The sequence below is a fragment of the Astatotilapia calliptera genome, chromosome 15, assembly GCF_900246225.1.
Source record: "Astatotilapia calliptera chromosome 15, fAstCal1.2, whole genome shotgun sequence".
Classification (NCBI taxonomy): domain Eukaryota; kingdom Metazoa; phylum Chordata; class Actinopteri; order Cichliformes; family Cichlidae; genus Astatotilapia; species Astatotilapia calliptera.
The window spans coordinates 848457-864520 of NC_039316.1; the positions used below are offsets into that span (position 1 = coordinate 848457).

Below are 16064 nucleotides of genomic sequence, written 5' to 3' on the forward strand. Positions count from 1 at the left end.
TGATGTAAGGCTTAAAGGTAGAGGTGAGGCTGCTTTAAAAACAGGGCTGCTGGAGACCAGAAATAAATGGCTGACGTCATGTCCATCTTTTATATACAGTCTATGTTATCAATATGCAATAAAATATTATGCAATAATAAAAAAATATATATATATAAGTGTGTAGAAGTACAAGGAGTTGATGAGAGTGGCTCAAATTTTCAGGTACTCACAGGAGAATGGGGCCGCTGATGGTTCCCGCAAAACATCTGTCATCCATCTCGGTTAAATACTTATTCCTGTGAAGGTCGCTGGACAGGAAAGCACAAAATTACGTTTTTTCGAGAGAAAGAAAACCTGCACGTTGAAGTCAGAATGACAAAGGTGAGGTGCGGGGTCATATTTCTCTTGTCTTTAGGGTCAAAACATCACAGAAAACGTCTCACTTACATTGTTGATTCAAATTCGAAAGTATACGGTTTGACGGTACCTACTTCTCACCCTTGTGCACATCTCCCTGAATCCCTTAAATCTAATAAGGATAATAGACATGTGAGGGATGTGTTTGTCTTGGTCAGGCTGTGCTGGGATCAGTTCTCCCCTCAGCGCAGATCAGGCGCCAACACAAACACCCGTGTGGTAAGACTCACTAGTTACCGACCAATGGCTTAATTGGGCTGTTATAAGGACGTGGACTTGAGTGTAGGTGTTGTAAAAGAGGAGAGGGGTCTTAGATTAATATCATTAATATCTCATATCCTGACTATGCAGGATTCTGGACCAGAGGTGAAAAGCAGAAAACATGTTGCGACAAGGAGGGAAAAGGCGATATTGTTACCTTTTCTCTGCTCGGTGATTTATGAGGTTATTGAATGCAGGAGCATGAAATAGATTTCTACAAGCCTGAGGACTCGTGTCACCGAGTATTTGGGAGAAGGCCACTCTTAATGCAGACTTCCTGAAAGACATATTTGGAAACATATTTCCCCGTGAGAGCTCCTCCTTGCTAATCAAGAGCTGGACTTTTTGAGTGCATATGAGAAGGCCCAACTATGATCCTTCTGTAGCGCAAGTTTGGGTAAGGAAATAGACATCCCAGATGTCAGAAAGTGTTAAACCCAGGCAAAATGCTGCATAATCTAATTTGTGGGAAAATAGAGGGCCAATAAACTGTTTCAGGGCCCCAGTGACAGATAGTTACCCAGATACGCTAAAAAAGACTTTTAAATCATTGTTTTGATTATTCAGTGTGATAGCGTCTGAAAGTGATGGGAAAAGGTTTTTTTTGCTTTGTTGGTCAGAGTTAAGAAGGTTTCTTTAGCTTCTCAATATTTTAGTAATAATTTAAGTAATCACTGTTGTTTCTTTGCCTAACAGCTGTTCATCCAACCCAGTGGGTTGGATGGCTGGTGGCGTTCCAGTGTTCCCAGTGCCTGTTAACTTTGTGTAAACACAGAGGTCTAACACAGAGTTAGGGGTGTTTGGTTATCTATCAGCATTAATGAATTCCTAGACCTTTTAACCCTTTAACCATCACATCTAAGGTCCAAACCCACACCCCTTTGTTTCGTTGTTTTTCTTTCTTTGGGCTTCAGTAAAGTGCTGACAGGTGGAACAGATGATGATGATGATGTCATATGCGCCACCAGCTACAGGTTGAGACATCCGTCACCTTGTATTCTTCAGATACATCTTAAGGCCTTTTTCCCCTCTTGTGAACATGTGTGCAAAGTCCTCACCAACATCCCACCCAAAAACCATCTACCTTCAAAGAAAACCAAATGCAGCACAATGAAATCCAGAAACCAAAACCCTCGAGCAAGAACAGAGAACTAAGAGAAAACAACAGCATGCATTGTGGTGCTCCATGCTGTGAGGACATCCCCACTCCGAATAAGGCCACCTAAATCAGGAGCCCAGACACCCCAGAGGACCAAAACATACAAGGAACACCAAGCTGCAGTGGACACCAGGGTGTCGAGCCCGAAACATGCAGGAAGGCCCACTGAGACCCAGCAGGGCCCAGACAGCCAGGAAGAGGAACCCACAGCACCACAGGAGCCAAGGCACAGCGAACAGACCCAAAGCCCCGGAAGGACACCAGCCAGGACAACCAGGGTCCAGGGAAGAACCCCACTCTCTCTAAAAGTTTTTCTTGTTAAATTGTTCTTCTCATTTAATGAGGGGTTCACTTAGAAAGCAGATGATGGCTAACCTTAAGAAAAGTGCACATTCAACAAACAACATCTTTTTTTCAGGATATTATCTCAGATGGACATGTTCATGTAACCGTTTCAGTCATCGTCTCTGTTTCCTGTGAGACGCTAACATTCAGTCATGCTGTGCGTGCAGGATTGAGTGATTTCCTGCTGTCGTTTCAATGTCTCACCATGACACATAGCACTGTGGTGTGAACATTATTACTGTAGCAGCACAGATATTAATAAATACAACTCCAGTTTACTATATCAGTGCACATAAAAGGCCCTGACTAAGAGTGAGGAGGATGACAATCTGTGAAGAGTGACAGGAAAGCAGAGGGAGAGAGGAAGACATGCGACACATGGTCGCCTGCTCATCCCAGCGAGATAAACCAGCACCCAGGATAGACTTTTTCAAAGAGTTTAAACTGATCACTTTGTGTGGTGAAAACCACATAAAGCCACCTGATGAAAACAAAAACTAGCAGGAGAAACTAATGTGAGAGCTGCTTCAGCTAAACACTTCTTGGAAGGAGTTAAAAAACAACAACAACTTTGCTCTATTCCTCTTTAGCCATAAAACCCTCTCTGTACACTGATAATCAGGTGGTTCTTAACACACTCAAAATCTAGTTTCACTTTAATTTTGTAATGCTGTCTTCCTCGGGTCCTCTAAGCGACAACCATTTGTTTCCCCCTTCACTTTTGGACTCGACATTCTCAGTGTGGTGTGACAAGGGTATAAAACAGTTCAAACATTTATATGTGGATGGTGTTTTCAATAGTTTTCCCAAGTTGTCTTCTCGTTACAATCTCCCTATTACCCATTTGTTTCGCTATTTTCAAATTCAAAATTTTGTTGCCAAGTGTTTCCCAAATTTCCCCTCTTTACCTCCAGAACAGCAGTGGGAAACTACGTTATCATTTGTTCCTCATCACAGAGGAACCATTTTGAAACCCTATGATGCTATTCTGTCTTTTAGTAACCACTCTAATGTTAAGCTTTAGCGTACATGGGAAGGAGAACTAGGAATTCGAATACATGAGGAGTCTTGGGAACAGGCTATAGCGAGGGTACGATCTTCCACCTCCTGTGCTCGTCTTGGACTTATTCAATTTAAGATCATACACAGGGTGCATTTCTCTAAGTCTAGACTTTCTGAATTGTATCCAGAAGTGGAAAATAAATGTGATAAATGCCACGGTTCTCCTTGTCACCTTAGCCACATGCTTTTTCTGTGTCCTGAGCTACAAGGTTTCTGGACCGGGTATTTTGCTATTATGTCAACTGTTCTTGGGGCAACTCTTCATCCTTGTCCTCTGATTGCTGTATTTGGGATTCCTGTTCGCTCGCTTACACTTGATTCCACACAAAAGGACATTATTGCCTTCACATCCCTACTAGCGAGACGTCTAATATTGTTGCATTGGAAGTCTGTTAAGTATCCTACTATTTCCCGGCGGCTTAAAGATGTCATGTTTTTTTTAAAACTTGAAAAAATTTTGTCTTTGTTTTAGAATGCGTTGTTTTTTTTCATATATATATATATATATAAGTTTATTTACTTAGGAAAATGAAGAAAGGTTGATTGTATTTCGGTAACTGCAAGTACTGTTGTTTTCTTTTTTCAATAAAAATATTTTCAAAAAAACAAAAAACAAAACAACAGTGTGGAGGCACCTGGAAATCAGCCTGACAGGTTCAGATGAGTTGTGTCTGATAAGGAGATACTGCTGCTGGTGGAGCTTGTTGCTAAGCAATGAAATTAAAGGTATCATTCGCAAAAGTCCCTTCAGTACAAGCAGAAGAGATGGAAATATCGAGATGAGACAAAGGCTGTATTTTCTTTTATTTTGAAATGTGCATTTCACATGGAAAGGTTAAAAAAGAAATACTGCACTAAGAGAGACGCCACGCTGAGGAGCATCTGTCTCACAGTACCAACCCTGACCTTTTGAGCAGTTACTATCACACACATGCAGCGAGTGTATCCTCCTCAAAAGTAGTAAAAACTAGAATACGTAGGGGCAAAAACTACACTCTCCCCAAACAGGTGCCAGTGAAGCTCAAGCCAGCAGCCGGTTATCTTGAATTTGGCCTAAAGGCTGGAAACAGAAGGGAACAAATGAAACAGTACCAGTGTTGTTGTTTCTCTTCAGCTTTTATAAAGTTGGGACAGTTTAAATTTAAAACCTGGCAGACAAGCTGTTTCCTTCTTACTCTTTCCGTTCTTTACTGCGTTGGCTGTAGCTTCATATTTACCTTACCATTCACCATTAAAGTCTGGAAGGCATGGGGGGAAAAAAAGCACATTTCCCAAAATTCCCAGCTCTATAACCAGTCATACCAGTTTTACTTCAGCGTGGTGTTCAGTCGCCAGAAATACTTACACTTGATCTAACTTTGTCCCGTTGAAGGCATGATGTCGTATGGATCTGAAGCCGTTTCCATACAGCATCCTGGAACAAAGCAATAAATAGTAACATCGAGAAAAAAGGAGAAGGCACTCATCAGGACTTGTCTCCTTCGGTTTAATAACCAAGCTGGTGAATGAAAATACTTTCCACATGTTGATCCTTCAGCCGCTCCTCTGCACCAGTGACAGATGAGTGGGGCCTACTTGTTTCACTTTTTATGGTGAGACTTGTCTGTCCGTGCAATTTAGCGGTTCTTAAACCCAACATTTACCTCACTTCCCTCATTCCCAAATCCAACCGCATGCATGTGATTGCCCGTCAGTGGTGGGTGAGAGTGATTGTCCCGTTGTGCTTGTTTTTGCTATCTTTGTCAGCTCGAGTGAGGTCGGGGTGAGGACATGTTTTTAAAGTGAGGTCATTTTGCACGGCCCCCATTTCCTCTGGTGGCTATTTTAAGGTTTTTGCTTGGGTGAAAACAATGTTACAGTTTTTCTTCTATAAGCTACATGCAAGCGTAACATGTTAATATGGATTTGCATCAGGTGTGCGATTGAGCTTTTTTAATACAAAGCATATATGTGCATCTGCGTGTGGTCCCCCCTGTGAGTGCGGTTCATATAGCTCACACTGTCAGCACTTCGCTGGTGATGCCACAGAACGCGTTGGCTGGGATCTCGGTGATGTAGGGCTGATCAACAATTTCCCTGCAAAGGAAGACGGAGAACGGGCAGGAAATGAAGTGGTGTTGTAAATAAATGCCTTTCACTGGAAAGAGGCATGGGGAGAAATGTGGTGTTGATGATTGTTTCGCAAGTGTTACAGCTGGGTAGGAAAATTAGATTTAGGAAATAAAGGAGCTGACTGAGTGGGTGAGGACAAAGAGAGATGAGACTGTGGATGGAGCTCATTTTAAACAACACCAGGGAGGCAGATAAGATACGAGCACACACACACACACACACACACACACACACACACACACACACACACACACACACACACACACACACACAGGACTTGGCAAATTTTGTATGTCAATAACTTACAAAAAAAAATAAAATCCAAAGAAAAGTGGTAGAATTTCACAAAATCGTGGCCACGCTTCCCATTATTCCCGCTGGGTTGTGTTCCAAATGACTTGCCCAGCCTTGTTTTGTGAAGTACAAAGGAGCATTATCAGTCTTTTCATTCTGTCTGCTTTGACACACAAACAATAACCACGAACCATGAGATGCTAACTTTTCAGAATAAAAACACTACATTATTCTGTCAACAATGTAGCAAAGAGAGGAGATGATAATGGCCAAGTATCCTTCTAAGTCTTATTGATTTACCATATTATAGTAATCAGTTGTGTTGATGTTCAAAGTAGGAGTTTTAAGAAGCAACTTACAGGATGAAGTTCATGTCGTTAGAATGGATGTTGCTCAAATCAGGGAAGAAAGTGAGGCCAGTATTGAAAATCCCCCTGAATGGCACAGAGAAGGTTACATTCATCAGTAATTGATCACCTTTAAAGGGGACCTACTATGCTCGTTATCCACTTCCTGGGCTCTAATAGTGTTTTTGCATCCTTGATACTAGATTTTTGTGCTTTGGTGAAACCATTTATTTTACTCTCTGTCTGAAACGGCTCATTTTAGCTCCCTGTCTTTAAGCTAACTGCCCCTCGCTACCCACAGACTGAAACTACAGACAGTATAAAACACTGATGTAGCTTCTGGGTCAGAAAAACGATGCCAATGTGGAAATGCCTTAAAGTTACAGTGTGTAAAATCTCATCACTAGATGTCCACTGTTTACCTCGACTGTCAATATGTCTGTTTGCTCAGGAGGAGGCTGTAAAACTTGTGAAAGGATACGAAACGATGAGTGACTCACTTCGATGACAGGATGTTGAGGATATTGGGAACCTTTCCACTGTTAGCTGCTGTTGGCCGGCATCAGTCACCTTATCTTTGAAGTGGATCTAACCTTGTTATTCTGACACTTACTGGATACATTTTTTTAACATTGATAAAAAGTTACGTCTGTTTCGTAAATTTCAGTCATTCAAAATATAAGATTATCTGAGGTATGAAGCCACACGCTTATTGGTGCATGAGTTGTCAATCACAAGTAATTAGCCAATGAGCGTGCAGTTTCACAGTCAGACGTTCCCGCTTTCTGCAATGAAAATGCTGATGGTGGAAACACGTGACTTCAGAAACCAATTGGTGGAGTCACAGTAGCTGTGTCCATCTTTTATACTATCTGTGATTTTAATACAAACAGGGCTGTGTGCCTGAGATGATCATATTTTAGATATCCACTCTCACTGATGTCAGCGCCAAGAGCAGAAAACAACCCTGTGAGACAGTGTTTAGAGCACCCTGACCTCGCAGGGATTACTGTGACAGGTGCAAACCTCATTATTTGAACATTTGGGCCATGTGAGCTTTCACTAGTCTGCTATGTATGACAGAAAATAAAGAAAACCATTATACGTCCACTTTAAAAGTGCAATGCATGCTACTCTCATTATTGACTCTCTGCTGAATTCATTATAAATGCATCATAAAGTGAGAGGAAAGAAAAGACAGACTGTATCATTTAATATAAACAGTCCTTAAAATATAAGCTTTTAATAGCCAAGTAGAGGCAATGGGCTTTTTAACAGAAGCTAACCATGAGTAAAGACATCATGTCAAACTGCTAAACGTTGGCCTCCTGAAAGGAAAAATGTCTTGACTGATCCCCCCCCTCATGTTTTGACTTCACTTTAATGTTGACGTTTTTAAAGACCTGTTCTAAAAGTACTTACAGGTACTTGAGCTCTGGGAGATGTTTAAAGGCTTCTGGGTCAATGTAGGTCAGACTTTTCGCGTTCCGAATCTCACTGAAAGAGCAAACACGGAGAGGTGTCAGCTGCTGCCAATGTGCTCACCTTTGAATCCAAACGAATGCAGAGCATAGGTAGAAAACGAAGGTGTGTCGACGCCATGATGATTCAGAAACACACGCGCTTTACAATCTTCAGACCTGCCGAGGGAACAGAGCAAGGTGGATGCAGTGAGCAAGAGAAGGGAAACTTGGTGCAGACAGCCAGGATCGGAAGTAAAGTCCAATTAGTGTTTCATTAGTGTGTTTACTCTGGTGCGCCCTGTGCTGCACTGAACTCTTCTCACTGCTGTCTGAGGCCATGAGGTGATCTGGAACGTGTATCATGGCCTTTCTTCACACGCCTGGCAAACCTCATTTAAAGTTCCCGGGTAGATGAGGTTCATCTTCCCAGTGCTGTTGTGTAGAAACTCGGGGCTTACAGCAAAATATCGGAGGCAGTTAAATAAGCAAATACAACTTTTCCATAGTCTGTTAAGTTGGCTACTAAACTGATGAGTGGCAGCATTTCAGTGGGGCGAGGAAACCAGGTAAGCTGAAGAGTCGGAGTCTTTCTTATTATCCTTTGAACTCCAAAATCGGGGTCGGGATTTGATTTCTTTTTACTTGGATTACTGGTCGATCAAGTTTGTGTTTCTGTGGGTGGTCCTCTTTTCTTTGTCTTTGGCGGGTGATGTCAACCGTGCAATTTGCGCTGTTGCATCGAGCCTAAGTAAAAACTAGAACTGGGTTTACATAGCCAAGGTAAACGGCACAATCATGACAGAGAGGAAACAGCTCTGCCCTGTACATAAAAATAAAGGACACACGGAGAAAATGACATTTTAAGCCAAGAGAAGAGAAAGAGGTGTTATTCTGGTCACTGACAAACACATTGATTTTTTTTTTTTTTTGGCCACTTGGGGGCACCAGCACAAACTATAAATACTACATTTACAAATTATCACCGTAATTTCTCAGTTAACCTGCAATACACTGACAAAATGTTTTTTTTATTCACTTGTATTCTGTTCTTTGGTTCCCAGAATTTCCCCCGCTGCTCTTCCCCCTGGCTTTTCTTAACCCCAGACTGAAGGATGCATACTGCACTCTAGCCCACCCTTTAAACTGTGCTCAGTCATGGCATGCAGTTCATACACTGGTCGAACAAGCCAGACTTCGGGGATCAAAAATACTCAATCATGGTACAGACCTGATTATACCATCTGTGTTTCTCTATGTCTTATGCTGTACAGCCACACCTCCTTTCTTTATATTTTGCTAGGAAAATGGGAAATAGGTGTAGTGATTTATTTACATGTGCAAATGTAAATATAAAAACAGTATATAAGGCAAAATCAAAATGATCCCTCACTGCTTAAATAATATTGAGGCTCAGACTTTGTCCACGACTGATAGTCTTCCATTGTGTGTTGTTATATTTAGGTATGCTTTGGCTGCTTTGGCAGAGTGTTTGGGATAACTGTCATGGAGTATCAAACCCCGATGACACCTGTGAGGATCCACACAGGCTGAAATGCAGCCCTGAACCATGACAGAGCCTCCACCGTGTTCACAGATGGTTGCAGACAGTCAGTGCTGTTCCTCTCCTGACTTGACAATTTCAAGTCAGGAGAGGAATTCTTTGATTTTCAGTCTAGTTCTTGTGTAATTTGGCATAGCGCCTCATTTTCTCCATGTTTCCCCTCCTTCAGAATGGCTTCTTGACAGCCACCCTTCCACTGAGATTATTTCTAATGAGGCTTTGGCGAACAGTAGATTCGCTGACAGCTGAAGGGCCAGATGTATCTCTCAGGTCCTGGGTCAGGTCTTTGCTGTTTTCTTAAGGACATGACTTTCAGATGCTGTTCATCAGCTGTAAAAGCATTTTGGGCCTGCCACTTTCTTTGTACTCCATTTGCCCCAGTTCCTTACATTCTTAAAGATACACTATGCCAGGATGTGCCATGTTTTCATTGGATATTCCCTTGTTGGTGGGAACATACTATTTTATGCCCATCAGACATTTTTCATAGATTCAGCTAAAGAAACGAGAACAAATGAAACATTTTTCTGACAGGCTGCTAGTAACAAAGATACAATTTAAAATCACTTCCTTGCTGAGTGTCTGTGAAGGTTCTCAGTCATCCAGGTCATCGTAGTCTAAGGAGCTTGGAAAGGAAGCCGTCTGGACTTCTTTAAATTGCTTGAAGACGTTTCACCTCTCATCCAAGAAGCTTCTTCAGTTATGGGGTCAAATAGTGGAGAGTCCCAGATTTAAGCCCTGTAGTAGTACCCCACCCCCCAAGAGGGACAAAGGACCCCCTAATGATCCCCTACCTAATCACATGAGCCAAGGTGTGAAAAAGGGTGTAGGTCACAATCAGCCAGGGTTTCGGGTGAGCTCATTGTGAAACCCTGGCCCCACCCTATCAGGGCCCAGGATGTGAGTGGGCGTTAAGGTGTCTGGGAAGGATCTCAAAAATGGATTATAGATGGCAGACAGTTGGTGTCGTAAGCCCCGCCTCTGTTCAAAGATGGTCGCTCACAGTGGACATAAATGGCTTCTTTCACTCCTCTTTCAAACCATCTGTCCTCTCTGTCCAAAATGTGAACATTGGCATCCTCGAAAGAGTGACCTTTATCCTTAAGATGCAGATGGACAGTCGAGTCTTGTCCTGTGGAGGTGGCTCTTCTGTGTTGTGCCATGCGCTTATGAAGTGGCTGTTTGGTTTCTCCAATGTGGAGCTTCTTCAATGAGAGGTGAAACGTCTTCAAGCAACTGAAAGAAGTCCAGACGCTTTTCTTTCCAAGCTCCGTAGACTTCCTTGCTAAGTCTGTTATGTGTAGACACAGCACAGGTTTATCCCTTAAGTTAGGTGCCTATGCTTGAATTATTTCATAGGTACAAGGACTGGACTGAAAATTATTTAAAAAGCAGCCAATGTCCAAAGAAAGGCACTGAAAGAAAGCTTGAAGAACTATTGCTCAAGACACTATTAAAAATTACAACAAAGTCCTGCTCCTTGGAACCAAAACATAAAGGAATGAAGGATGGCTCGGGACTTTTGCACAGTTCTGTAGCTGTACATGAGGCACACGATGAGCCAGAGCAGTGAGCTAAAGAATTCCAGTTCAGTGAGTTCAGACCATAGTTCAAATAAAAATACTGATTAGCACAGCTTTAGCCTTTATGTGGTAAAGACCTGTGTTTTCTTTGTGCCAAACAAGAGTTTACACTTTCATAAAAAAGTCATATCCAGACTGAAGCAGCGTGAAAGTTTACATATGAGCCGTATAGTTCGAGTGTAGCGTTGAGAGATTTCAACATTTTTACCTCCCTAAAAAACCAAGTATTCATCGCACTGGTAGTTTCATGTTATGGTGGCACAAGGGAAACTTTATCCAACCCCCTCTGAATTCTTAGCTCCAATGGCAAGTCCTTGATCCACAGCTGCTGTCGGCCTCAAGCAGCCAACAGGAAGCAGAGCATTAATTTGTGTCTGACCCTGAAGGAAACCTGAGAGAGATGCTATTATCTTATGGATGGCACTACACCACACCAATCAGCGGCAAATAGGCCCCAGAGATCCAAAATACACCCCCAGAACACACATACAACCCTCAGCTAGCAGCTTGAATTATTACTTCTGTCTGTGTTTTGATATCTGGATTTCAACAGCTAATAAGGAAAGAACTCGGATAGAAAAGACATCCAAATCATGTCGAATTAACTTTTCTAGCTGTTAATCATAATTTCCGTCTCAAACGACTGCACACGCCCGCGTTTTTTAAGAGTGGAAACAAATTGGCATGTGCACAAGCTCCTGTGTTACAGGATGCTATACCTTGGAACAAATCATTCACATGAGCAGGAAGTCTTGCAGTAATATATGAAGTGCTGGGAGGTGTTCTGCTGGAAAGTGTGTGGTCCACGCAAGACACTCAGCCATAAATCTCTATCCCATAATTGAGAATAGAGTGCACCTTGCTAGACTTTTTCCCCTGAGCTGCTTCAACGAGAGCTGGAGCATGAAGAAAAAGAGCAGAGAAGCCAAACACTGGCTGCTGTTTAGCCTCTCTGCTCTAACATCTTATTAGAGCGAACTCAGTAGTAGCTCACCAAATACATCCAAGATAATGAGTTATTTCATTGAATTGAATTGTTTATCTAATCTGCATTTAGTATTCCCACAACAGGGTTATTTCTTTAGCCTCATGAACTGGCAAAAGCGCTCTGATTACAAGTGGCGAGCAGTGTGAAAGGGAGAAATAAGCTCCTGTCTTTCCCTGCTTTCATTTGCTGCTGGCAAGGTTCAAAATTAAGCAGTTTTTTCTCCCGAGAGAGAGCAAATGGAACAGCTTGATCAATAAAGATCAATAAAGAGTGTGCCCTTTTCCTTTAGTTACTCACATGTGGGTAATTTTCCTCAGGCTGTAAAACGAGTGCTTCTCCAGCCTCTGCAGCGTCATGTCCACAGATATATATCTACGAGAAATAAACAAAGCTATCGGACAAATTGTCTGTGTAATATAAACATAAACGACTTCTTTGTAGCACATGACTTTAAAGAATGAAGGTACTGTGGTCGTGTTAGGAGGGGGGAAACATAAGACATGTTTTCACAAATGAGTTTGTGGCTCCAAAAATCATCCTAAAGCCTGAAAGTCTTTCCTGAATTTATAAGTCCACCTTGTGTAAAGCCTCCAAAGTCGTGGGTAATTTTACAGGCATGCACCTCGCATATACATTACTTAGTCATCAGTCACTCGGCTGCATGCTCTGAAAATAATCACTTACTTTTTTACAGTTATTATGAGTTACTTGATAAAACACACCTCTGTGTATCTGAAAATATAATTGACATTTTATTGATTTTCTGTCCTGAAGTCTGCCTGTTCAGAGTCAGTCGAAATGCTGGCCATGTGCACTTTTGTGTGGTTCAGGCTTATAGAAAACCTCTCCTCCACACATCCGTCTCTCTTTATGCATGACTTGGACGCAGATGTGGAACTCAGCAGCTGAGGATCAAGGCTCAAGTGTATATTTTACCTCAGCACAAAAACTCCACCTCTACACCCAAAAATCTCTGCTGGAATACCTAGGCCATGTCCAAGCCCTGCTGTGGTGGAAGGAGAAACATTCCTATTGCAGGAACGCATTAGCTCTTCCAGCTCTGATTAGAAGCCAGCGGTGACACTAAACAGAGAGCATATCGTCTGCTTGGGTGAGAGACAAAAGGGAAAGGGGTGGCTGGGTGTGAGGGGAATAACCTGCACTCACATTCTTGAGATGTTGACCACGTTGGCAAAGGCATCCGCTGGCACAGATGATAGACGGGTCTCAAAAAGCCACCTGGTTAACAACAAACAAACAAAAAACCCCATAATGATGAATATTTAATTTGTCACAAAAAAGTTTAATTCCAATTTTACTTGTAATTTATTTTGTAATTGTATGATTAGATTACATTTAATGACATTACAGTAAGTAGCCAGAGCCAGCACGTCACTTTGCTAAGCTAAGTTAGCTCAAATTAGCTTAGCATAAAGATTAGAGATGTAAGGAAAAAGCCTGGTTTAGTGGTTATTTTTACACTTCAGTTGTTTTGCAGACTAAACAAATGATAGAAGATATAATGGACAAGTGATTTAAAGGTGGTTTTGTTACCTGTGATAAAAGTCAGAGAAGTCTTTCTCTATTTTTTCCAGTATTGACACTTAGCTAACTATACACAAAAGAGATGCTCATCTGCTATCCCTTTCTGTTCCCTCCATCCCATCTTCTGTCAGCAGCAAAGTCAGGAGTGCATTTCCCAAAATAGCAGTTTATTTACATATTCACATTTCAGTTGAAAGAAAGAAGGAAACAAACAGTACAGGCAATGAGGGAAAGAAAGCAATATCACAAAGTCCAAATACTAGCGGGTCTCCGGAAAAAAAGAGAAAAAGATGAAAGCTTTCTCTGAAGATAATGGGGAAACAGATCCCCCCTGAAGGAACAGAAAGGAAAACAAGGACATGAATGTAAGCTGGCAACCAAATCAAACAATGTCTGGGTGTGTTTATGATGTTTCAGAAAGTGTAGTGTGCGAGACATTAGAGTTCAGGAGATTTAATGGGTAAGTTGTCATGAAGGAGAAGAAAACAGGTGGAAAGTTCTTAGGAAATAAAAGACCAAGACTGAGAACTAAAAAAAGCTGGAAGAATAGCTAACGGTTAAACAATTTTTATGTTATGGGGAAAATAATGGAATCTGGACCATTTTAAATATATATATATATTTTTAATTTTGTAAAAGAGAGAATCTTTTAAATGAAATTTAAAACACTAAAAGAAAATATTTCAAAATAAGAAATAATTTCAGAATGGGATTATGGGAATTTTGTTCTCTCTCTTTTTTTTTTGATTCATAAACTTTAGGCTTTAGGCTTTAGCCAGAAGATGATTAGCCTATTAAAGAAGTATCTTTAAACATTCATGGCGAAACATCTTGCATGGTTCTACTTAAACGTCAGTGCATGGATGCCTACCTACAACAATTTACCCAGACTGAACTCAAATCCATCACATACACAATCAGACAAAGCAGGTCCCACTGAGACTAGAACTCAGATTGCTAGATTCAAAGTCCAGAGTGCTAACCATTACACCATGGAACCATCAATTCGTTACAAGAAAGCTATGTGCTGGTATGGATGTTGGTTGCACATATCTTTTTGAGACTCTTCAGAGGGGACGTGTCATCCTGTCACGATGTACCTCATCAAGCAGGCTAGATTTATTGAGAAAGTATACAAAAAATATTTTGAGGAACCAGTTGGTGACTACCTAGCGACCAGTTGAGACCACCTGGCAAGACAAACTCTTTGCAACCTTCAGCAATCAGTAAACGCCAAAACATTTAAACGGCAAAGTGATTGTCAGGGGGTCGCCCACTGCTCGCTAGCCTTATGTGACTGGGGCTTAAACAAAACTACGAAATGGGCGGTGGCTATGTCCAGGAACATCGAACAACAATATATATAAAAAAATGTAAAAAAAAAAACACGCACATTAATAGATAGGGTGTTGTCATTTTTTGCGAAACAAGAAATGTGTTGACATGTGCTAGTAAATGAAATGTGTTATTAAAAAGTGCAGTTTAGCCTTTTTGACATTAATCAACTAATTCGCTACTTCATAGGAAATAAATGAGTGATAATAATCATTAAATCTTTACACCAGGGCATCATCTAAAATGTTCAACCTTTTCTTTAAGGACACACGACCTTGCAAATAAAAAGTGTTATTTCTTTCCTTGCTGGAGACTTTATTGCGGTGGACTTAGGAATCATAACATAATAATAGAGGAAAGGGATTAAGATGGTATCCACATGTGTTGCTGTCATGTTATATTCCAGGCTCATGGGATGCACATTTAGAGTTTGTTCCACCACATCCTGATTGAACTAGCAACAGTGTACGCAAGCATTTGGGGAAAAGAACATGACTCAGCCAAAGCCAGCATCTTCACGCACCTTTGGTTCATCAGGGGAACAAAAGACTAATTCAGAGGCTGAGATTTGGCCGATGAGTCCGCATCACGCTCGCACGTGGAGCGGGGTTGTCAGTCTGCAAACACGGGCGCACGGCACTCTGCACGCGCTCTGACAAACTCAAACAAACACAGCGACACAGAGCAGACCCTGACACCAAACACCCCGCTCAGAACCACGCAGTTTCACCGCCACACTCCAACCAGAATGCATTTTCCCTCAGGAGTACAGGGAGAAGACCGGTGAGGCCATCTTGAAGGGCTTAAGGAGAGAATTACTACCCCAATTTGTCATTTTGGATAGAAAACCTAAAAAACAAACAGGCTGGGAATTGACTTTGAAGTGGGGAGAGGCCACATAATTCACAGTGGTGTCAGCGCCCGATTGACAACATAGCTGTGTTTACTATGAGCTCTCTTTAATTTTGTGCGTTGGCTGGTAGAGAGGCTCTGTTACATATTGTGCTACAAACCTTTCTCCAGATGGAATCGTTTAAAAAAATAAAAGTTCCATAAAAACGCAAGAGTGTCCACTGCACACTTGCTTTCTGACATTTACTTGTTCAGTCGTGTCTTGCAATAGACACGTATAGAAGCGCTGTTAAAAAAGTGATTTGTTTTCTCATAAACACGTGCAGAAATTAATGCACCACTAACAATTTCCACTGCATGACCCATTGGTAGAAATGAATGGCTAGTAAATTGTCAGTGTTTCCATTAATCGCATCTCATCACGTTCAACATCCTGCTTTTTCTCCTCTTGCATTAATCAGGGTGCTCATCTGTTACCATTCAGCAAACGGCATTAGGATTTCACTGTGAGGGGCTGTTTTATTAGACGTTGACTTGTCACATGTTTAAACTCTGATCAAAAAAAAAAAATCTGAGGTTTCTGAAGAACTGGAACTGCTGCGTTTCCATTGAAGTGTTTTTCCCTCTTAATTATTCGCAAATGGAACTCTTGGGGTGTTTGCAAAATGTGCTGTAAAAGGTAAATATTGTATTTGAATGCAACGTCCAGACGCAGGCGGGTGTCACGCTAGGCAGGCTTCTCAGCACGCCTGTGCTTT

General features: G+C 41.6%; 1 protein-coding gene across 2 annotated transcripts in view; it reads right to left on the reverse strand.

Moving 5' to 3' along the window:
* tshr (thyroid stimulating hormone receptor) overlaps positions 1–16064 on the reverse strand; it is a 29153-nt gene that overhangs the window by 8439 nt on the left and 4650 nt on the right. Inside the window, exons 3-9 of one of the 2 annotated variants that reach the window (XM_026142368.1) lie at positions 12742–12813; positions 11872–11946; positions 7402–7476; positions 5992–6066; positions 5225–5302; positions 4572–4640; positions 213–290 (exon numbers count right to left, since the gene is read on the reverse strand). In XM_026142368.1, coding sequence (XP_025998153.1) covers positions 213–290; positions 4572–4640; positions 5225–5302; positions 5992–6066; positions 7402–7476; positions 11872–11946; positions 12742–12813 — 522 coding nt within the window. Of the gene's footprint in view, positions 1–212; positions 291–4571; positions 4641–5224; positions 5303–5991; positions 6067–7401; positions 7477–11871; positions 12814–13128; positions 13766–16064 lie in introns of those variants that run through there. The other variant, XM_026142369.1, reaches the window with a different exon arrangement.